Here is a 23,799-nt window from a genome sequence, read left to right on the forward strand (position 1 = left end):
TTGGTCATTGCAAACCCCTGGCAGGAGTAATTAGTTCTAATCCAATAATGAAGGGAGAGATTTATGTTGGCGCCTTAAACACCTAGAGTGATCCATGTTAGCGCTTTAAACTTTCGGAACGATCCACGCCCCCGCGTCATAATGACGGATTGCCCCAAGGGTCAAATCTCGCCACTATAAAGAAGGGTGATGCAAACAAGTCAAGGTAACTCACTCTTAACCCACTTTACTGTTGCATTCAATCTCTTTGAAGCGTTCCCTTACTTAGGCATCAGAGTGATCCCCCGGGGTATACCCTAAGTCCTCCAAGCCTCCTGTGTTTCCATCATTTTTAGGTCATCAGAAATCGGAGAGCAACGTCGCAGGTTATCACTATTTTTATCCCGCAATAGTATTGAATAAACCTAAAACAATATATGAGTTATTTTATCCTAGTTTTGAAGGATTCGAGACAAACAAGTTTTATCTATTACAAAAGAGAACTATCTTAGGCAATAAAAATGTATATTGAAGCTTACTTTTAGAACCAATTAACATAAAAGACAATTCTTTTTAAAGTACGATTGAAAATACACCTAGAAATTAACATTGTGATCTAACATTTCTAACAATTTTGAATGCAGTCCTACATGATCTTGAATCTACATACAATCTGGATTGATCGGCCAAGTTTGAATCAGGGGTCACACAATCTTAGACTCTCAATTACAATTTCAATAACCATATGTAGTTTAAACTGTTTAACTTCAAATTCTTAAACAAAAAACTATGCATCGATCACTAAAAAAAAGGATAGCCCAATGCACAAAGTTGCCGCGTATGCAAAGTCCGGGAAAGGGACGGACCACGATGAGTCTATAGTACGTATCGATCACTACCGCCAATTTTTAAATTGTTAGCAATTATAGAACATTTTGATTAAAATACATATATAATTAAAAAGACCCCATCATAACTTAATAATTTTTTGAAAACTAGAAACAACTATTCTTCCCCACTCATCATATAACAATAAGAAAGTCATATATATAGAAATGAAAAGCAAAAGGGTGAGGACATGAGTGGAGAAACCAGGCTATAAAGCAAAAACCCTCATTTAGTTGCCTCCCAAACAGAACCCTTTTGCCTCAATCTCCATACCAAAAAAAAAAAAAAATAAGACCCCTTACCTGTCCCCCCCAATTTGCTCTATTCTCTTGCTTCCTTCCAAAGAACGTTCCCTTCTTTGTCTCTCATTCCTCCCATGTAATGCTTACATTTTAAGCTACACCCTTTCTACCAGCTTCTCTCTCTCTCTCTCTCTCTCTCTCTCTCTCTCTCTCTCTCTCTCTCTCTCTCTCTATATATATATATTCTCATGCTTCATATTCCTACATATACAAAAGCTGATCATGCAAAAAAAAAAAAAAAATTCATAAAAGATTGCAACATAGCCTATAACAATAAACAATTGTACATTGAAGATTATTGGTTTGCAATGTTCAAAGATCTAATGATCGGTAGCATGGGTGTCGGTTGGTCATAATTGAATGAACGTTTTATTTTATCTTGTGTCTGTGTGTTGAAACATTTTATGTGTAAAATAAAATTTATTATTATCTCTTCATCACTTAATTGTTCGTTTCTGCATGTATAGATGCTTTCTTATGCCAGCTTAATCAAAATTTAAAGGGATTTCTATGTTAAATGTTTCAAGTTTGAATCCTAAAATGAGTAAGTACGAGTAAGTGGCGAAAGATTACCTACTTCATTATGCAGCCTAGTAAGGGTATGCAATCGGTCGGTTCGGCCAATTTGGCCGATTAACATAATTAACCAAATTTTTTTCGATTAACCCCACCCCATAACCCAACCAACCAAATTGAGCTCTTTAACCAAATTGCACCCGATTGAACCGAATTGTCGGGGTTAACCAAATTTAACCGAATAAAATTAAAACTAATTATAGAAAAAATATGAATATATAATTTGTATGTCGAAATAGGAATTGCCAATGGGAAGGGAATCTAGGAATATGGAATATTAGAAGTTTGAAACCCTAGTCTAAAATCATATAATTTAATAATTTATATTTAATTATTAATTAATTAAAATTCAGGCAATTTGATTAACCGAATTACATTTTTCCCATAATCGACATGAAAATCGAATACCCAAATTTAAGCCATTCTGAAATCGAACCGAACCAAACTACAAATTAACCAAATCGAACCAACCAAATTTGGTCGGTTAATTCAGTTAAAATCGAATTATGCTCACCCCTATAACCTAGCTTCCAATGAAGTAAAAAATAAAATGAAAATCCTTATATTAAGTATTATAGACTTTCATATTGAATTCTAATATTTGGAAACAGCTTAAACTCTCTAACTCTTGTAGTTTACTTATATTCTTGTGTTAAAGTGAGAATTTATCCCTAGTGACTGTCTTTTGAATGTTGAATATGCACTATATATATGTTACTTCAAAGTATATTTACCTTTAAAAAGGAAAAAAAAAGGTTCATAGTACTTTATTGAAATTAATATTTTAAATTCATGAACCAATGAAATTCATGCATTATTGGATTAATAAATTGAAGTATAATTTTCTAATCTATGATAGTGATATATTCACCGATAAATATTAATTTTTTAATATTAAAATAAACTTAAGTTGTGTTTGAAATGAGTAGAACTATCCCATAAAATATGAACGGATAAAATTCCAGCAGACTAAATTTTTTTTAAATATATATAATAAATTTAAAATTTTAACGTGCAAACATGCTATTTGTAGTTTTTTTTTCCATTGAAGTTTGAAAATGAACAATCTTTTTAAGATATTTTCCATTTAAGTTTAAATGTTGTTGAATTTCAAAAATATTTTGAATATTTTTGTAATAATTAATGAAAGTTACATATAAGAACCACAATAAAGGCTCATTATTTATTTTTTTTTTTTTTGAAAAAGGTTGACAGAATCCATTCTCTTGTCTGGTGAATAAACAAAATGCTTTCATGATCATAATATGAATAAAATTATTTTACAAAGAGAAATTCTCTCTTAAATCTTTTCTATAAAAATCCCACCCTACTCCCCCACTAGCCCACAACCCATTACGCCAACATGCCCTACGCGACGGTCGGCGCCACCGCCGTCGAATGCCACAAGCATGTCCGGTCATGGCGGCTCCTGCGCTCCTTCATAGAACTCCTCATTCCGTGCTGCAGGGCCGCCCCCTTCACGGCTGTTGACCGGCTGGAAATCAAAGAAGAACGCAATAATCGCATCATTCACAGCGTCAACTTCTCACGACCCACTTCAATTTCTTCCTCCGCCTCTGCCAGCGCCGTCACCGGCACCATCTTCGGATACCGCGGCGGCAATGTCAGCTTCTGCATCCAAACGGACCCCAGGTCCACCGCGCCGCTTCTCCTCCTCGAGCTGGCCGTTCCCGCCGCGGTCCTCGCGAGGGAAATGCAAAGCGGGATTCTCCGCATCACGCTCGAGTGCGCCGACACCGCCGCGGCCGCGGGAAAGGCGACGGCGCATTCTGGGTCACTTTTGTCCGAGCCCTTATGGGTCATGCATTGCAACGAGAAGAGGGTGGGGTTCGCGGCTAAGCGGCGGCCGGGGAAGGCCGACGAGGCTGTTTTACGGCGGATGAGGTCGGTGGGGGTCGGCGCCGGGGTTACGAGCGGAAAGGAGTTTAACGGCGGCGGAGAGCTGATGTATCTCCGGGCCAACTTCGAGCGGATCCGGGAGTCGCCGGGCTCGGAGTCTTTCCATTTGGTTGACCCGGAAGGAAGCATCGGGCAGGAGCTAAGCTTTTATTTCATTCGCTCCGGGTAATACCCGCGTTGCTCTGCAGACCCGACTAATTCATGGTCCGGATCAAAGAGTTTTTCTTTATTTTTTATTCATTTTTAATAGAAAATATTAGACTTTCTTCAGAATCACAAACTATCTCATCACTCCCGAAAATGGATCCCACGCTTTGGTGTAGGATGCCCATTCTACGCTGTGATGGATCAAATATAGTTTGAGATTCAAAAGTCAGAGGTGTAGCATATTTTTTCTTAAAGTTATGTTAATCGATTAAGTTAATTTAGCGTGTCTTTATGTAATTTGTAAGGTGATCGAACTTTTGAAGCTATGTTAATCGGTTAAGTTAATTTAATTTGGATCATTGATGGAGTTTTGTATGCTGAGGATTTGATGCAAGAAAAAGTTTTTACCTCCTTTTTAATGATCCACGCAATTGGCTTGCATTTCAACATCTTGTGCATATTCGAATTGGATGTACGAGTGAATTAATTATAACGTTAAGTTGAAATATTTGAAATAGTATATGAACTTTTCATTCCTATAGATTATAAATATGATTATTTGATGGTGTTCAAATAAATGTATGAAATAATTTTGACTAAGTTTGAAATAATGAGCACTGTTATATTGCTATATTAATTCCTTTTGAATACAAATTGTTTGGTTTAAATTTGAATGATGATGACTCACAAGCTAAATATTGACGTTTATTTTCTCATAATTGAAGCAAGTAAATTTTTGGGAAATGATTTGATTAAGATTGATTTGACTTATTGATGGCTTTTCTAAATTTTGAATTTTTACATTATGACAGTTCCTGTTTTCTTGCTTGAGTACTATTTGTTAGGGAACATAATTCCATCTTTTAAGGCATTTAAATTTCTATAGTTTCTATAAACAAAATTTGTAATTTTTTAAGGAAGCAAACCAATTAAGAAACATTTAGGGAATTTAATGAATCTAATTCTTAATTAGATGACCAAGAAATAGAATTATATTGCAAGAACTTTGAAAATGCAACAGAGCTTTAATTGAGAAACACTTACTAAAAATTTTCTTCACATAAGCAACATATGTATAGTATGTATATATGTGTTTATTATGTATGTATATATATATTTATGTAAATATTAATACATATATGATATATATTATTATGTATATGCATGTATTTGTGTAAAATATTATTATTGTATATTTATGTATATATATGTAAATGTTAACAAATGTATAATATTATGCATATGCATATATTTATGTATATATGAATATAATTATATATATATATTTAATAACATAACGAGTAAATATCTATATGTTGAGTATGTGTAGAAGGGCGTGTGAGTGGGGTATCTATTTGAATATTAATATGTATGTGAGCATGTTTAAGTATAGGGTTTAGGGGTGGCAAAATGGGTTCACGGGTCGGGTTTATGTGAGTTATGAATGGATCGGGTTATAAACAGGTCGAAGCTAAATGAGTTACAACCATATAAATCCTAATCAGCCCGTTTATTAAACGGGCAGGTCACAAGTTATTTGTTTAAAATTCAATTATTTTAAAATTTTAAACCCAAATTAAAAACATAAGTTATGGAACTCTCGGACCTCTCGGTTGACGGGTTGGGGAAGAAAAAGAAGAAGAAGAACGAGTTTAAATCAAAATCAAATTCAGTTTGAAAAAGAAGAAGACACCCTCACCATGGTGCACTTCGTGCTTGGCGACGAGGCCACGGAGAACATGTCGCATTTGGAGAATAGCTACGAGAACAACCCTCTAATCCCATTTCTGCAACTGGACTATGAGCGGTAGAAGCAATTTGACGACATCGTTGTGGACGAGTTTCGGACGAAGACGTCGGAGGACGAGATGATAAGGTACAAGGAGGAGGAGTCCAACAATGGTGAAGGGACGATGACGGTGATAAGGAGTATGGCGCACGATTACGATCTGTATGTGGTGGGGAAAGGGGACAGGCTGCTGTCGCCTTTAACGTTGGGGTTGAATGATTGGAGCGACTGGCCGGCGCTGGGGGCAGTGGGGGACATACTGGCATCATCAGAGTTTGCGTTGAGGTCTTTGGTGCTAGTGCTGCATCAGCATGCGGAAGCTATGTCAGTGAGAGAGGGGATGAAGAAAATGTTGGGTTATTTCCTTCCTTGTAAAGGAAAGCCCAAGTGGGCTTTATTAAAAGTTCAAAACCCAACTCTTTAGTGTGATAAAAGAAGTTATAAAAAGAGAGAGGAGAAGGGAGGAACTGTCGCTTCTCAAAAAGAAAGAGAGAAAAACGTGATTTTTCTCATACTGTCCAGATTTCATCGAGACCTCGATCCTGCTTCGTCTGTGGTCCGATTGAGTTGAAATTTGGAGGAGAGATTCACGACTCAAGGAGCTACAATCTGAACGGTGGAGATTAGATTTTGAGCTCGGGAGTTGAGATTTTTGTTCATGAACAATAACCGTAATTTTGGTATATTCTCTCTAATTCTCTTTATATTTGCTAAGATTGTTAATATCTTAATGAGATATATTTGTAGCCTTTAGTTGCGATTAGAGAAGATTTAGTGTACCAATTATTTGGTTGATAGTGGAGGTTTCAACTAAACTATGTCTCGTGGTTTTTCTTCTTCACATTGGACAATTTTTTAACGTAAAAAATTGCTTGTATTCTTGTGGCTTGGTGTGATTGATTATTTTTCTTATTATTTTCAGCATGTATAAAAGTAGAGATGCATTATATTTTCTTGCATATAGGGAGAAAAATTATTCTGTTATGATTGTTTGTTGATATCTCTCCCAACAAAGTGGTATCAGAGCCCAGTTGACAAATTGTCAGGCTGGCAATTTGAGTTATGGAAGCAAATACAAGTAGAATGATTAATCTCAATGATTCAAATTGTCACATATGGAAAGGAAAAATGGAGAATCTTTTTTATGTGAAAGATTATTACCTACCGGTGTTTAGTGCTGAAAAACCAAAAAAAAAAAAGTCTGATGTGGAATTGACTTTGTTACATTGACAGGTGTGTGGGTATATCAGGCAGTGGGTAGATGATAATGTTTTGAACCATATTAATGGAGAGAAAAATGCACGTTCTCTATGGAGTAAGCTTGAACAGTTATATGCTAGAAAGACTGGAAATAATAAGTTATTTCTGATTAAACGAATGATGGCTTTGAGGTACTAGGACAAGACTCCTTTATCTGATCACCTGAATACATTCCAAGGAATTATTAATCAGTTGGCTGGAATGAGTATTAAGTTTGATGAAGAGATACAAGGGTTATGGTTGCTTGGTTCATTACCGGACTCATGGGAGACGCTCAGAACTTCATTGTCTAACTCCGCTCTAGAAGGTGTAATCACAATTGATATGACCAAGAGTTGTTTACTAAATGAAGAGATGAGAAGGAAAATACAGGGATCCTCCTTATAGTCAGAGATCTTGGTTACAGAAAAGAGGGGGAGAAGTAAGAGCAGAGGTGTGGAGAACAAAGATAACAGTAGAAGCAAGTCCAACAAGTTTGCAAATGCTGAGTGTTATCATTGCGGGAAAAAGGGACACATCAAAAAATATTGCAGGCAATTGGAGAAAGAAAACAAGAATGAGAAAGGGAAGGGAATGAAGAATGGAGATGACAAAGATGGTGATAATAGAGTTGCTACCACCACTTCTGCAGAATTCCTTATTATTTATGATAATGAGATGATAAATGTTGCATACCATGAGACCAACTGGGTGATTGATAGTGATGCCTCCATTTAGACTACATCTCGGAAGGATCTTTTTACATCCTATAGATCTGGTGACTTTGGAATAGTAAAGATGGGCAATGATGGCTTGGTTAAAGTCATTGGAATTGGGGATGTGTATCTGAAGACAAATAATGACATGAGTTTAGTTCTTAGAGATATGAAGCACATTCTTGACATTCGTTTGAATTTGATTTCTGCAGGTAAACTTGATGACGAAGGGTACTGCAGCGCTTTCAGTGATGGCTAGTGGAAGTTCACCAGGGGTGCTATGGTTGTGGCTCGAGGCATGAATCACTTTGCATTGTACGTTCTGCAAGAAAAGATCTTCAATGACACAGTTAATGTGATGGAGGATAATGGTACAATAGAGTTGTGGCACTAGAGACTGGCTCACATGAGTGAGAAAGGATTAGCGCTACTGGGGAAGAAAAGTCTACTATGTGGACTAAAAAGTACACTTTTGAAAAGGTGTACTCATTGTTTGTCATGGAAGCAGAGCAGAGTTTCCTTCAAGAATTCCCCTTATTCGAGAAAGTCAGAGATACTGGATTTGGTACATTCAGATGTGTGTGGCCCTATGAAGACGAGAACACTTGGTGACTCCAGATACTTTGTGATCTTCATAAATAATCATTCAAGGAAGTTGTGGGTATATACCTTGAAGTCAAATGACCAAGTGTTGGCTAAGTTCAAGGAATTTCAAGCCCTAGTTGAGAGACAAACTAGGAAGAAGCTGAGTTACATTCGTACTGATAATGGTGGAGAGTATTCTGGTCCATTTGATGAGTATTGCAGACAACAGGGCATTTGGAATCAAAAGATTCCCCCAAAAAATCCTCAACTGAATAACATGGAATAAAGGACGAATAGAAAACTGGTTAAGAGAGTGAGATGTTTGCTTTCACAAGCCCGATTGCCAAAATCCTTTAGGAGGGAGGCATTGAACACTATTGTTCATATGTTGAATCTTACACCCTGTGTTCCTCTACATTTTGATGTGCAAAACATTTGTGCATATTCCAAAAGATGAAAGGTCCAAACTTGACGAGAAAACACAATAGTGTATATTCCTTGGCTATGGTCAAGATGAGTTTGGATACAAGTTTTATGATCCAGTTGAGAAGAAAATTGTGAGAAGCAGAGATGTCGTGTTTGTAGAAGATCAGACGATTCAGGATATTGAGAAGGCAGAGAAATCTATGTCTCAAGAGTGACAGTTTGACTGATGTGGATTTAGTTCCTTTGAAGAATTTTCCATCTCAGGTTGAGAATGATGTTCAGGATGACCACCAGGGTAGAGATGATGTGGATGTTTCCTTACAGGTTTAAGGAGATGTTGAGACTGATGAGCAGTTGGTAGTGGCAAAGATTCCACCAGAGATTCCATCCAGAAGGTCAGCCAAAGACCGACATCCTTTCATTTGGTATTCAGAAAAACAATATGTGTTATTGACTGACGAGGGAGAGCCCCAGTGTTTTGCAGAAGTTATGGAAGATGAACACAAGACTGAGTGGGTTGAGGCCATGCAAGATGAGATGCAGTCATTGCATGATAACCACACCTTTGAGTTAGTGAAGCTACCTAAAGGAAAAAAAGCTTTGGAGAACAAGTGGATTTACAAGAAGAAGCAAAATGAGTTCTCTTCATGGCCACGGTACAAAGCTAGATTGATTGTAAAAGGGTTCGGTCAGAGAAAAGGTATTGACTTTGATGAGATCTTCTCTTTAATTGTAAAGATGTCATCGATTCGTACAGTACTCGGCTTAGCAGCTAGTCTTGACTTGGAAGTTGAGCAGATGGATGTGAAAACTGCCTTCCTTCATGGTGATTTGGAGGAAGAGATTTATATGAAGCAGTCGGAGGGTTTCAGAGTGAAAGGGAAAGAGGATTATGTGTGGAAGTTGAAGAAAAACCTATATGGTTTGAAAAAAGCACTGAGACAGTGGTATAAGAAGTTTGAGTCTGTTATAGGGGAGCAAGGCTACAAGAAGACAACTTCTAATCACTGTGTATTTGTTCAGAAATTTTTTGATGATGATTTTATTTTCTTACTACTTTATGTGGATGACATGCTGGTTGTTGGCAAGAATGCTTCAAGGATTGACAAGTTGAAGAAGCAATTGAGTAAGTCATTTGCTATGAAGGATTTGGGGCCAACAAAGAAAATTCTTGGTATAAGAATTAGTCGCGACATGAGTGCCAAGAAGTTATATTTGTCACAGGAGGAGTACATTGAGAAAGTGCTTCAGAGTTTCAATATGGACAAAGCTAAAGTAGTTAGCTCTCCTTTTGCTGCCCACTTTAGACTAAGTACAAAGAAATCTCCTTCTACAGATAAGGAAAAGGAAGACATGGAAAAAGTTCCTTATGCCTTAGTAGTAGGAAGTTTGATGTATGCAATGGTTCGCACAAGACCAGGTATAGTATATGCAGTTAGTGTAGTTAGCTGATTCTTGTCAAATCCGGGAAGAGAGCACTAGAATGCAGTGAAGTGGATCATAAGGTATCTTCGAGGCACTTCTACTTTGAGACTTGGATTGGGTAACAGACAACCATTGTTAGTTGGCTACACAGATGCATATATGACTGGGGATGTGGATACTCGTAAGTCTACTTCGGGCTATTTGATAACTTTTGCAGGTGGGGCTATAGCTTGGCAATCGAGACTTCAGAAGTGTATTGCTTTTTCTACGACAAAGGTAGATTAATTGCAGCAACGGAAGCGACTAAAGAGTTTCTATGGGGAAAGAAGTTCTAGAGAGAACTTGGTTTCAAGCAGCAGGGGTATGTGTTGTTTTGTGATAGTCAAAGTGCTATTCATCTTACTAAGAATTTCAGTTTCCATGCAAGATTGAAGCACATTGATGGACGATACCATTGAATCAGAGATGCGTTGACCGATAAGTTACTAGGACTTGAGAAAGTTCACACTAATGATAATGGTTTTGATATGTTGACAAAGACATTACCAAGGGAGAAGCTTAAAGTTTGTTGTTCGATCGCCGGGATGGCGATTCCCTCCACATAGTCGGAAAGGGGGAGACTTGTTGGGTTATTTCCTTCCATGTGGAGGAAAGCCTAAGTGGGCTTTATTAAAATCCCAGCCCTTTAGTGTGATAACCTAAAGGAAGTTATAAAAAGAGAGGGGAGAAGGGAGGAGTCGTCACTTCTCAAAAAGAAAGAGAGAAAAACGTGTTTTTTCTCATGCTGTCTAGTTTTGATCAAGACTCTGATCCCGCTTTGTCTGTGGTCCGATCGAGCTGAAATTTGGAGGAGTGGTTCATGACTCAAAGAGCTAAAATCTGAACGATGGAGATTGGATTTTAAGCTTGGGAGTTTGGATTTTTTCCCCATGAACAGTAACTGCGATTTTGGTATATTCTCTCCAATTCTCTTTGCATTTGCCAAGATTATTGATATCTTAATGAGATATATTTGTAACCTCTAATTGCGATTAGAGAAGACTTGTTGTACCCATTATTTGGTTGATAGTGGAGGTTTCAACTAGACTAGATCCCGTGATTTTTCTTCCTCACACTGGGGAAGTTTTCAACGTAAAAAATTACTTGTGTTCTTGTGGCTTGGTGTGATTGATTATTTTTATTATTATTTTTAGCACGTATAAAGGTAGAGATACACTATATTTGCTTGCATATAGGTAGAAAAATTATTCTGCTGTGGTTGTTTGTTGATATCTCTTCCAACAGAAAAAGAAGAACTGCAGTCCTACGACCGCTAGATGGGCAATGGAGTGAAGCCATGAAGGGACCTTGCCGACCACGGTGAGAAGAAGAAGAAGATATGCAGTCTCAAAGAAGTAGTGGTCCTGGATTTGGACTCTAGAGGTGGCGTGAATGACCTAACACAATATGTAGCATACGCATATGGATTGACTTGTTTATAAATAGACGGGTCATGGGTTGACTCATTTATAAATGGGTTGAATTTTATGAATTTGAACCATATTTAAACGGACAGGTTACGAGTGACCCGTCGGAGCATGACCCGTTTTGCCACCCCTAGTAGGGTTACATTAATGGTTTTTTGTGTAGTTAGAGTGATATTATACATTTCAATGTGTGTTTTAGTAAGTTTATTTAACTTCGTGAGTATTAAAAAATTTTAAAAATTAAAGAACAAAATTAAAATCCCAAAATATGAATTTTAACTCTTGGTTCCCAAAATCAAGCTCTGACTTATAATGGGATAGGGGAAGATTTTACTGTACCATAGTGTCATAATTCCCTTATTTCTAGGCATGGTAGTGGTTTTCAACTTTCAAAAATCATATGATTTGAGAAGAAATTAAGACTTCGACCAACAAGGTTAGATCGAATGAACCATAATTGTTTGTTTTTATTTAGTAGTAGAGTCTTTTTTTGAAAAATATTCTCAAAAATCTTAAAAATATGTGTTTTCCTATAATTTTCTCGATTTTAAAGGGTTGTTCATGAAACCCAAACTTTTCAAAAACTCATGTATTTCATCAAACCATATTTTCTCAACTAACTCCTTTTCAAAAAACTTATTGTTTCCACTACTTTTATTCCAAGACTGATAATACAAATTTAGTGCTTTTTTTTTTCTTAACTTTGGTTCTTTAGTTGGTAATTAATACAAGCTCAATGTGACGACCTCAAAATTTACATCATTTATATATATATATATATATATATATATATATATATATATATATATATATATTAACTGTTCTGATACCCCTTGCTATGGAATTCGAGCCTCGGAAGGCATCGGGATAAATCTGATTATCAAATCATACCTATGTAGTGAAAACGTAATCCATACCTCCATACACATCATACAATACCAGGAATTTGTATTTCTAAACCATAACTATATAATACATCTCTCTCTCCAAAATATCTATCCCAAAATACAAAACTCTGCACAAACTTACTCTCTAAACCAGGGTAACCAATATACTCTCTATTCGCGAGCCTGACCTACTCGCCCAGCTGGCTCACTTGAAAAATGTTAAAGTCACGGGGTGAGTTGATGCTCAGTAAGTGGAAATATGCTCTTACTAGTGTGTGACAACTAAGTTTGGAATACTGTTTAAATAACAACTGAACTATAATACAATAGTAAATCTGTAAAGCATATCTTTCTTTTCACAATTTAAAATATAACTGTATCATCTGTATTTTCTACTTTTCATACTGCTAATATCATACTATACTCATCAGATACTATAAAACTATATACATATACATAACTGTGCTTTATCCCTAGAACTCTGTATGTCATGATTTGACCTCTCATGACAAGGTTGTGTGGCCCGTAGGTGGGACTTAACCTGATCAGCCCTCTAGGTAAGTCATCATACTCTACACTTCCTCAACTCGACCAAACTGCATCCACTCCTAAGCTCGGGACTGGCTGCTACCTCGTCAAACTGACCCCCTCAACCTAGTGTGTTGACCTTATAGGTCGCGCCCAGTTTTGATAATGACAAATACTGATATTTGATGTTTGTTAAGTGTTTGTGCATGTTTAAATTAATATCCCAGGGGAGGACACTTGAGGAAACAAGAAGACTGTGAAGTTTTGTATTTTGTTTTGTAATTCATATCGGTCTGTAATAATAAGAGTCTGTAATAGTAACTTAGGCATGTGGTTGTATGCTTATCACCTACACATCATGCACATATGATATTATGTAAGCTCAACTAAGACCTTTGCAAGACCCTAAGCTCCAACACTCACACACACATTGCATAAAATATGAGTATGAAATAACTGTACTAAAATTGATCATATCTAAGCAATCTAAGAGGAGTCGGGTGACCGAACCTTTGGAGTACAACACTCCTCGGGCGCCCGAAGCTTGAAGGTCAACAAGTTGACTTGTCCTCAGGTGACCGAACCAAATATGAGCGTATTTCCCTAAGGCGCCCGAACCCTTCGAAAGGGACATCCCACCAACTCGGGCGACCGAGACTTTTAGATCAAAATCATACTCGGGCGACCACACACATGAGTTCAGCGACTTGACCCCAAGACCGAGCACTCGAAATCACGTAGCTTTGCTACTGACTTTGATTCAGGTTGCTGAACCAAGACACAGGCGACCGAACTAGCCTAGAACACTTTTTGTTGCTGTGTCTTTTCGGGCGACCGAACCTAGGTTTAGCCAACCGAACTCCGGTCGGTTAAAATAATTAACCGCGGTAAAACATGGTTATTTTGGGCTAATTGGATTTTAATCTTTTGGCCTTTTTTAATAATACCCATTATATCCCAAACGGTTATAATTTTTCACCTGGCTATAAATATACTTTCATTTGCAAGATTAGAAGATAATTAGACAAGTGATTAGTAAAAATTCTCTCTCTTGAAAAACCATTTTTTGCCCAAATACTCTCAAACTTGCATCCTCTTGATAAAATCTGAGATTGTGAGAGAGTCATTTGTGCTTGTAGGATTGTTGTTTAGAGCTAATACTCCTTTTGTTGTGTTTACGTGATATTTAATTTTTTGGGAGCATAGCTTAGGTTTGTACCGCAAATTTGCTCTATATAAATCTCGTGTGGGATTAAACCAAGAAAACTTACGATATTTGCATTTCGTTGCAAATGTCCAAGAGCTTTGTTTTTGGTGTGCAAAGAATTTTTTAAACAAGCAAGCAATCTTTTCAAACTAGCTTTGTGCTTATTCCATTGAAGAAAACCATTTTGAAACTAATTTGATTACCTATCTAGTATACTTGGAACATTTATGTGTTGATTGAAATATTTTGTTTAGATTCCAAGTCATTGCTTGTGTTGATTATTCTTGAGCATCATATTGATCGTATTGTGTTGAATACTCTTGAGTTTCATATTGATTATACTGTGTTATGTATTGATAGAACAAATCTTGCATCACTGAGCTTACATTATATCCTTGCTTTTGATGCGTATGTGATTGAGCGTATTATTTGGGTACAAATCTGCTTTACGTGAAAGCACTATTTCATTGTACCAATTGATTTTAAAATCTGAATGATTCTAGGCACGACCTGAGAGGGCGATAATCCAGTCCGGTAAGGATTGTTGTAAAGGTTGAGGTCAGCCCTGTGCTAATTGACCTGGCTTGTATAGGTGCCGCTCCACCCGTTTAAGTGAACAAGTTATTGTGGTAATCCTTGTGCTTGTTAGCCAAGGCGGGGACGTAGGCAATTGACCGAACCTCGATAACATCTCTGTGTGCCACTCTTACTTTACTGCTTTCCGGTGCTTGTGTGATTGATTAAATTACTTATTTACATTCTGGTATACATTTACTTTACTTGCACTTGATTGACCATAGGGTTGTGAATATACTGGTATTATGAGATTGACCTATGGTTTAAAGTTTAAAAATACCAATTCACCCCCCCCTCTTGGGATCACGATAAAGCTAACAATTGATATCAGAGCCTAGGTTGCATAGACTAACTGTTATTTTGCAAAAAAGATTACTTATGACTCATAGCTCCGTGACCCCTTTCCCTGAGGGATCATCTTCCACACGACCTCCTGTTTTCAGTAGTGTTAATTACACCTTCTGAAAACAAAGGATGCGCATCTACCTTCAGAATACTGATTGGAAGGTGTGGAGGATTGTCTCTGAGGGAAACTATGTCCCTATGAAAACTAAGGGTGCAGTTAGGGTTCATAAGATTGAGGATGATAATGATGATGATGATATGAAAGCTATTAGTCTTAATGCCACTGCCATGAATATTTTATACTGTAGTCTTGATGTAAATGAATTTAACAGGATCATGGCATGTTCTACTGCAAAAGAAATATGGGATAAGTTAGAGGTCACATATGAGGGTACTAGGGATGTAAAGGACAATAGGATAGATATGTTGACGAGTGAGTATGAGGCATTTAGAATGAATTTAGGTGAGTTTATTCAGAGCATGTACACTAGATTCACACACATCATAACCTCATTGCATGTATTAGGAAAGATCTATCCCATATATGAAATGATTAGGAAAATCCTTAGAGGCTTACCTCCTCTTTGGGAAGCCAAGGCTACGACTATTGCTGAGGGTAGAGACCTTAAGACCATGACCTTAGATGAATTGATAGGTTCCTTGATTACTTATGAATTTTCCATAAATGAGAGACTTAATGAGCATAATAGGGCCAAGAAAGTGACTGCATTGAGAGCATCTAATAACACATCTAGTGAGAGTTGTGAGTCTGACATTGATGATGAAATGGCCATGTTAACAAGAAAATTTAGCAGATTTTTCAGGAAGAACAGGAAGCCCTATAAACAATATAGAGAGTCTATTAATGAGAAAGGAGAGTTCAGCAAAAGAAAAGAAAAATCAAATGCTTCTACATGCTATAACTGCAACAAGGTGGGGCACATCAAACTCGATTGCCCACTGCTGAAAGAGGAAACTAAAAAAAAGAAGAAAGCCATGAAGGTTGGGACTTCATGGGACAAATTTAGTAGCAGCGACTCAGAGTCGGATCACAACGACTTAGAGGTTGCTAATTTGTGCTTAATGGCACATGAGGATGAGGTATTGTCCTATAGTTCTTTATCTTCATATTGTTCATCTGATAATTGTAATTCTGATTGCATGCTTACATTTAAAGAGTTATAGTTTGAATATATTCATGTTTCTAAATTGCTAGGAAAAATGACCAAAGAAAATAATTATTTAAAAAAGAAATGTGAAAATTGGTCAAAATTGTTCAATATGGCGAAAACCTCTCATGCTTCTATTTTAAAACAAAAAGATACTGTTGTTGAGTTTGAGAAGAAATTGGAGGATAGCTCCAAAATTATTTTTAAATTCACTAAGGGCAAAGAAAATTTTAAAAAATTGCTTGGTGCTCAAAGAAACTCCTTAAGTAAAGAGGGTCTTGGTTTTAATGGTATTGAAAAAGTTAGACAACCTAATCTTTACTTAGGACACTTTACACGTGAGTCAAAGTCTCATATTCCTCCTAAAGAACCAAAGTGTAGACTAAGATGCTTTAAATGTAAACACATTGGTCACATTCAATTTGATTGTCCACTTAGGAATAAACATACTAGAATTAGGAAGGTATGAGTAGTTAAGGGAGATCCTGCTACTAACCCCCGTGGACCCAACAAAATTTGGGGACCCGCATCAGTTACTTAGCTTATTTTGTAGGTATGCCTAAGATTGTCCTCCTCCAAGGACCGGTGGTACTTGGACAGCGGGTGCTCACGGCACATGACCAGCGACAAGGGAAATTTACTTAAATTGTTCCCAAGAATGGAGGCTACGTGACATTTGGTGACAATGCAAAAGGATGCATCATTGGGGTGGGTAAGGTTGGTAAGAGTTCATCTCTTACTATTGACAATGTTTTGTTGGTTGATGGGTTGAAGCATAATCTACTTAGCATAAGTCAGTTGTGTGATATAGGATATAAAGTATCTTTTAATAATGATAAATGCATAGTAGAAGATAAAACAGATCACAAAGTGCTTTTTACTGCTGATAGACATGAAAATGTTTATACTACTTCTCTTGACAACTTAGCTTCTCAATAAGTGACATGTTTTTCTGCTATAAATGAAGCTAGTTGGTTATAGCATAGGCACTTAGGACATGCTAGCATAGATTTATTGTCTAAACTTGTTAGAAAAGAATTAGTTAAAGGCTTGCCTAAGACATCGTTTGTAAAGGATAAAATTTGTGATGCATGTCAAATGGATAAGCAAACCAAATCTAGTTTTAAGAAAAATAAATTCATATCTACTAGTAGACCACTTGAGATGCTTCACTTAGATTTGTTTGGACCTAATCCTGTGCAAAGTCTTGGTGGTAAATCTTATGCTTTTGTAATTGTGGATGACTTTTCTAGATTCACATGGGTATTATTTCTTGCACACAAAAATGAATCATGTGAACAATTTACCAAACTTTGTAGAAGAATTCAGAATGAGAAAGGATATAAGATAACTCATATAAGAAGTGATAGAGGCACTGAATTCAAAAATGAAGGCATAAAAAAATATTGTGACTTAGAGGGCATATCATATAACTTTTCTGCACCTAGGACACCTCAACAAAATGGTGTAGTAGAAAGAAAGAATAGGTCACTGCAAGAAAAGGGGAGAACTTTGTTGAATGAGCATAACTAACCTAAATATTTTTGGGCCGAGGCCATAAATACTACATGTTATGTTATGAATAGGGTGTTGATTAGACCGTCAATAAATAAAACCCCTTATGAATTGTGGAACAACCATAAACCCAATATTTCCTATTTTCATGTGTTTGGTTGTAAATGCTTTGTGCTTAGAGATAATGAACATCTAGGAGAGTTTGACTCCAAATCTGATGAAGGTATTTTCCTAGGATATGCATTAAATAGTAAAACATATAAGGTTTTCAATAAAAGAACCTTAATTGTCATTGAATCTATTCATGTTTTGTTTGATGAGTCTCATCCATTTTCTAATAAAGATGATGAAGGTGATATTGATATTAGAAAATGCTTAAAGAAAATGTCTATTGAAAACAATACAAGTGAAAATCAAGAAGCAAATGAAAAATCACTTGAAGATAATGAAAATGGAAATTAGGAGTTTCCAAGAGATTGGAAATTCATTAGAAGTCATCCTATGGATCAAATTATAGGTGAACCATCCCATGGAGTAGCCACAAGATCCTTCTTGAGAAATATAGAGAATCATTCCGCTTTCTTATCCCAAGAAGAACCTAAAAATATTAAAGAAGCCATAGAGGATGAGTCTTGGGTGATGTCTATGCAAGAAGAACTTAACCAATTCGAAAGAAGCAAAGTGTGGACCTTAGTTCCTAGGCCTAATGAGCACACCATCATTGGAGCTAAATGGGTATATAGAAATAAGAAAGATGAGAATGGGGTAGTAACTAGAAATAAAGCTAGATTAGTTGCCCAAGGGTATAACCAATAGGAAGGGATTGACTTTGATGAAACATATGCTCCTGTTGCTAGGTTAGAAGCCATTCGTATGCTACTTGCTTTTGCCGCTTTTAAAAATTTTAAATTGTTTCAAATGAATGTTAACGTTTCTAAATGGTCTCATTAATGAAGAGGCGTACGTAGAACAACCACCCGATTTTAAAAATAATAAATATCCTGATCATGTGTGCCGGTTGTCTAAAGCCTTATATGGATTGAAGCAAACTCCTAGAACTTGGTATGAGAGGCTTAGTGGTTTTCTACTGAAAAATGGGTTTACCCATGGCAAAATTGACACTACACTTTTCATCAAATCCAAAAATGATGATATGCTCCTTGTTCAAATTTTTGTGGACGATATCATTTTTGGGGCAACTAATGATGAGTTGTGTAATGAGTTTGCCAAATGAATGCAAAGTGAATTTGAAATGAGCATGATGGGTGAACTTAGTTTCTTCTTAGGGCTACAAATTAAGCAAGATAATCATGAAACTTTCATATGTCAATCTAAATATATCAGGGACTTGCTAAAAAAATTTAATATGGAAGATTGCAAAATTCTTGGTACACCTATGAATTCTTCCATTAAACTTGATAAAGATGAGTAAGGAATCCCTGTTGACGTAAAATTGTATCGTGGCATGATTGAGAGTCTCCTATATCTTACTGCTAGTAGGTCTGATATTATGTTTAGTGTGTGTATGTGTGCTAGGTTTCAGGCTGCTCTTAAGGAATCTCACTTAAAAACTGTCAAACGTATCCTTAGGTATCTAGTTGGGACTATAGAATTAGGCTTGTGGTACCCTAAGCATACTACTTTTGAGATTGATAGTTATACTGATGCTGATTTTTCCGGTAGTAAGGTTGATAGAAAAAGCACTAGCGGCATTTTTCATTACTTAGGACAATCTCTTGTTTCTTGGTTCTCCAAGAAATAAAACTCAGTTGCCTTATCCACAGTCGAAACTGAATATATTGCGGCTGAAAGTTGTTGTGCCCAAACTCTTTGTATGAAATAACAAATTATGGATTATGGATTGCACTATGATGCGATACCGATTAAATGTGATAATACTAGTGCAATCAACATCTCTAAAAATCCCATTTCACATTCGCGACCTAAACATATTGAGACTAGACATCATTTTCTTCGTGATCATGTACAAAAAGGAGATGTTGCACTTGAGTTTGTATGCGCACCAATGAACAATGGGCTGACATATTCACTAAACCACTACCCAAGGATAGTTTTATACAAATTAGACGTGAGTTAGGCTTCACGCATAGTAGAGAAGCTTCCTAAACTTAAATGTTTCATAACTTGGATAGATTTAGGGGGAACTTTCTCGTGGGAACTTTCCAAGTCTTAGCAACTAATACTAGTGTTAACTTATCTTCTTGCTTTAGACTTTATGAAAGTTAATTATTGATTGTGTGCACATATCAAATATATATCTCTTGCATGGTCATATTGGACTTAATGAGTATTGATTTTTTTTTTTTTTTACTTATGATATACCACCTTCTTTTTGTCCACTTCATAATTATATTGAAATTTTATTTGATTGATTGGATCATACTAGACTGTTCAAATAGTAGTGGATAAACTGTTAGGGAATATAACCTCAAACATGTTACAATTTATACAAGATTCATTTTGGAAAGTCCGATTTACAAACGGCACTCTGCCGAAATTTTTTTAAATCTTTCCAAAATTTCTCATGTTTAAATGTAATATTTACCCATTGTCTAGAGCTTTCACTCTTATAGCCCTTTTTTCTATTGCCAAAAGGGAGAGATGGAGAGGCAAAAATAAAATGATTGGGTAAGGTTGTAATACATGATGCATATTGTTAGGGGGAGCTTATTTAAGCTATACCAAATTTTTGCAGAATGTATTTATCATCATCAAAAAGGGGGAGAATGTTGACCTTATAGGTTGTGCCCGGTTTTGATAATGACAAATACTGATATTTGATGTTTGTTAAGTGTTTGTGCAAGTTTAAATTAATATCCCAGGAGAGGACACTTGAGGAAACAAGAAGACCATGAAGTTTTGTACTTTGAATTCTAATTCATATCGGTCTGTAATAATAAGGGTCTGTAATAGTAACTTAGGCATGTGGTTGTATGCTTATCACCTACACATCATGCACATATGATATTATGTAAGCTCAACTAAGACCTTAGCAAGACCCTAGGCTCCAACACTCACACACATTGCATAAAATATGAGTGTGAAATAACTGTGCTAAAATTGATCATATCTAAGCAATCTAAGAGGAGTCGGGCGACCGAACCTTTGGAGTACAACACTCCTCGGGTGCCCGAAGCTTGAAGGTCAACAAGTTGACCTGTCCTCGGGTGACCGAACCAAATATGAGTGTATTTCCCTAAGGCGCCCGAACCCTTTGAAAGGGACATCCCACCAACTCGGGCGACGGAGGCTTTTAGTTCAAAATCATACCCGGGCGACCGAACACATGAGTTCAGCCACCTGAGCCCAGGACCGAGCACCCAAAATCACGTAGCTTTGCTACTGACTTTGATTCGGGCTGCTGAACCAAGACGTAGGCGACCGAACTAGCCTAGAACACTTTTTGTTGTTGTGTCTTCTCGAGCAACCGAACCTAGGTTCAGCCACCCGAACTTCGGTCAGTTAAAATAAATTAATCGCGGTATAACAGGGTTATTTTGGGCTAATTGGATTTTAATATTTTGGCCTTTTTAACAATACCCATTATATCCCAAACGGTTATAATTTTTCACCTGGCTATAAATATCCTTTCATTTGCAAGATTAGAAGATAATTAGACAAGTGATTAGTAAAAATTTTCTCTCTCTTGAAAAACCATTTTTTGCCCAAATACTCTCAAACTTGCATCCTCTTGATAAAATTCGAGATTGTGAGCGTGTCATTCATGCTTGTAGGATTGTTGTTTAAAGCTAATACTCCCTTTGTTGTGTTTACCTGATATTTAATTTTTTGGGAGCATAGCTTAGGTTTGTACCGCAGATTTGCTCTATATAAATCTTGTGTGGGATTAAACCAACAAAGTTTAGGATATTTGCATTTCGTTGTAAGTGTCCAAGAGCTTTGTTTTTGGTGTGCAAAGAATTTTTCAAACAAGCAAGCAATCTTTTCAAACTAGCTTTGTGCTTATTCCATTGAATAAAACCATTTTGAAACTAGTTTGATTATTTATCTAGTATACTTGGAACATTTATGTGTTGATTGAAATATTTTGTTTAGATTCCAAGTCATTGCTTGTGTTGATTATTCTTGAGCATCATACTGATCGTATTGTGTTGAATACTCTTGAGGTTCATATTGATTATACTGTGTTTTGTATTGATAGAACAAATCTTGCATCGATGAGCTTACACTATATCCTTGCTTTTGATGCGTATATGATTGAGCGTATTGTTTGGGTACAAATCTGCTTTACGTGAAAGCACTATTTCATTATACCAATTGATTTTAAAATCTGAGTGATTCTAGGCGTGGTTTGAGGGGGCGGTAATCCAGTCCGATAAGAATTGTTGTAAAGGTTGAGGTCAACCCTGTGCTAATTGACCTGACTTGTATAGGTGCTGCTCCACCCGTTTTAGTGAGCAAGTTATTGTGGTAATCCTTATGCTTGTTAGCCAAGGCGGGGACGTAGGCAATTGGCCAAACCTCGATAACATCTCTGCGTGCCACTCTTACTTTACTGCTTTCCGGTGCTTATGTGATTAATTAAATTGCTTTATTTACATTTTGGTATACATTTACTTTACTTGCACTAGATTGACCATAGGGTTGTGAATATACTGGTGTTAGGAGATTGACCTACGGTTTAAAGTTTAAAAATACCAATTCACCTGCCTTTGGGATCACGGTAAAGCTAACACAGTGTACCGGGGAGCTGCATCCTCTCCAAGCACAGTTTGATGGTACCGCACACTATCTGAGATATGCGGTTGCACTCTACCTGTATTAGCAGCGGTACCGTGCTCTGTATTCTATATTTGTACTGTATTTGTCTGTAATCTTTCCACAGGGATCTGATACTATATATATATATATATATATATATATATACATATTATACTCTTTATACTGTTTTCATTATATTTCCAAAATAATCATAACATTATATTGTTGTATTGTAAATACTGTAATATCTGTAGCATTTTGATGCTATAACTGTATAATCTGTATGTACTTTCTTTCTATATAATATGAGTGTTATGGCATTTAGGAAAACATTGCTTTCTATATACACTGTATATACAGTTATATATATCTGTCTATGTAATCGTCTGAATAAAACTATATTTGTATACATATTATGTTTGTATAAAATCTGCAATTATCTAACTATATCTGTATAACTTGAAATACTGAAAAACTGCATAGAACTCCATATCAATATCATGTACTCAGGCTACTTGAAAAATTCATATCCTATATAATATCTAGTATACATGCATATATATATATATATATATATATATATAGAATTTCTGATAACGTAAGTAAATCTCTTAGCATAGCATATTTCCCTTACCTTAAATCTGAAAAGCCTCTCACTGAACTCTAACCCTACACCCGTAGGGTTTTCCACTCAACACCCTGAAAACAACATCCTCCAAAAAAAAACGTCAATATTTTGTTACATACAACATTTCTTATAACTACAAGGAAGGCATAATTTGAATAAAATACCTTCCCCTGAATTTGGGATGAATTCCAAACCAACTTCTCCCACGATTAGCTCCCGCAGACTTGTAGAGAACTTCACCAGGAGTGTCGTGGTGGCCTCGGATTTTTGATTCGGTAAGAAACGGACCTAAAATCGAAGAGAGAAGGAGCAAGAGGCATTTTTTTAGAGAGAGAACGGGTAATTTGCACTGAGAATTTGATAAAAATCTGAGTTTTCACTATTTATAGGGTCAGATTCGTCGACGAGACACGTCACCTCATCGACGAGTCCTTAAGGAATTTCGTTGACGAACTTCCTCCCTCGTCGATGAATTTTAGACTGCCCAAAAACCTCTCTCGGTATCTTCTTGTCGACGAAGCGTGGCTTCGTCGACGAGGCCCTGTGTAAGAATTTCGTGTTATTATATCCAAAATGTAATGTCGTTGACGAACGCTGCTGCCACCTTCTGTTTCTATTTCCATTTCCCTTCCTCTTTGTTATTTAAAAACCATTATTTTTCGAGTCGTAACATTCTCCCCTCCTTATAAAATTTTATCCTCAAAATTTACTATCTGTGTCTCCATCTATCATCCCATAAAGGC

The 23,799-nt window shown here is 36.5% G+C and overlaps 1 protein-coding gene across 1 annotated transcript; it reads left to right on the forward strand.

The window, feature by feature from the left end:
• The first annotated feature begins 2,990 nt into the window (after positions 1-2,990).
• On the forward strand, positions 2,991-4,162 carry LOC131160659 (protein MIZU-KUSSEI 1-like). Its single transcript, XM_058116512.1, has one exon. It carries the CDS (start codon positions 3,109-3,111, stop codon positions 3,832-3,834), a length of 726 nt encoding a protein of 241 aa, XP_057972495.1. The 5' UTR covers positions 2,991-3,108; the 3' UTR covers positions 3,835-4,162.
• The last annotated feature ends 19,637 nt before the right edge of the window (positions 4,163-23,799 follow it).

This window comes from Malania oleifera, chromosome 7 (genome assembly GCF_029873635.1).
Source record: "Malania oleifera isolate guangnan ecotype guangnan chromosome 7, ASM2987363v1, whole genome shotgun sequence".
NCBI classification, from domain to species: Eukaryota; Viridiplantae; Streptophyta; class Magnoliopsida; order Santalales; family Ximeniaceae; genus Malania; species Malania oleifera.

Excerpts from the sequence above, each read along its gene's own strand:
- LOC131160659 (XM_058116512.1), top strand. The coding sequence starts at position 3,109 with ATGCCCTACGCGACGGTCGGCGCCACCGCCGTCGAATGCCACAAGCAT.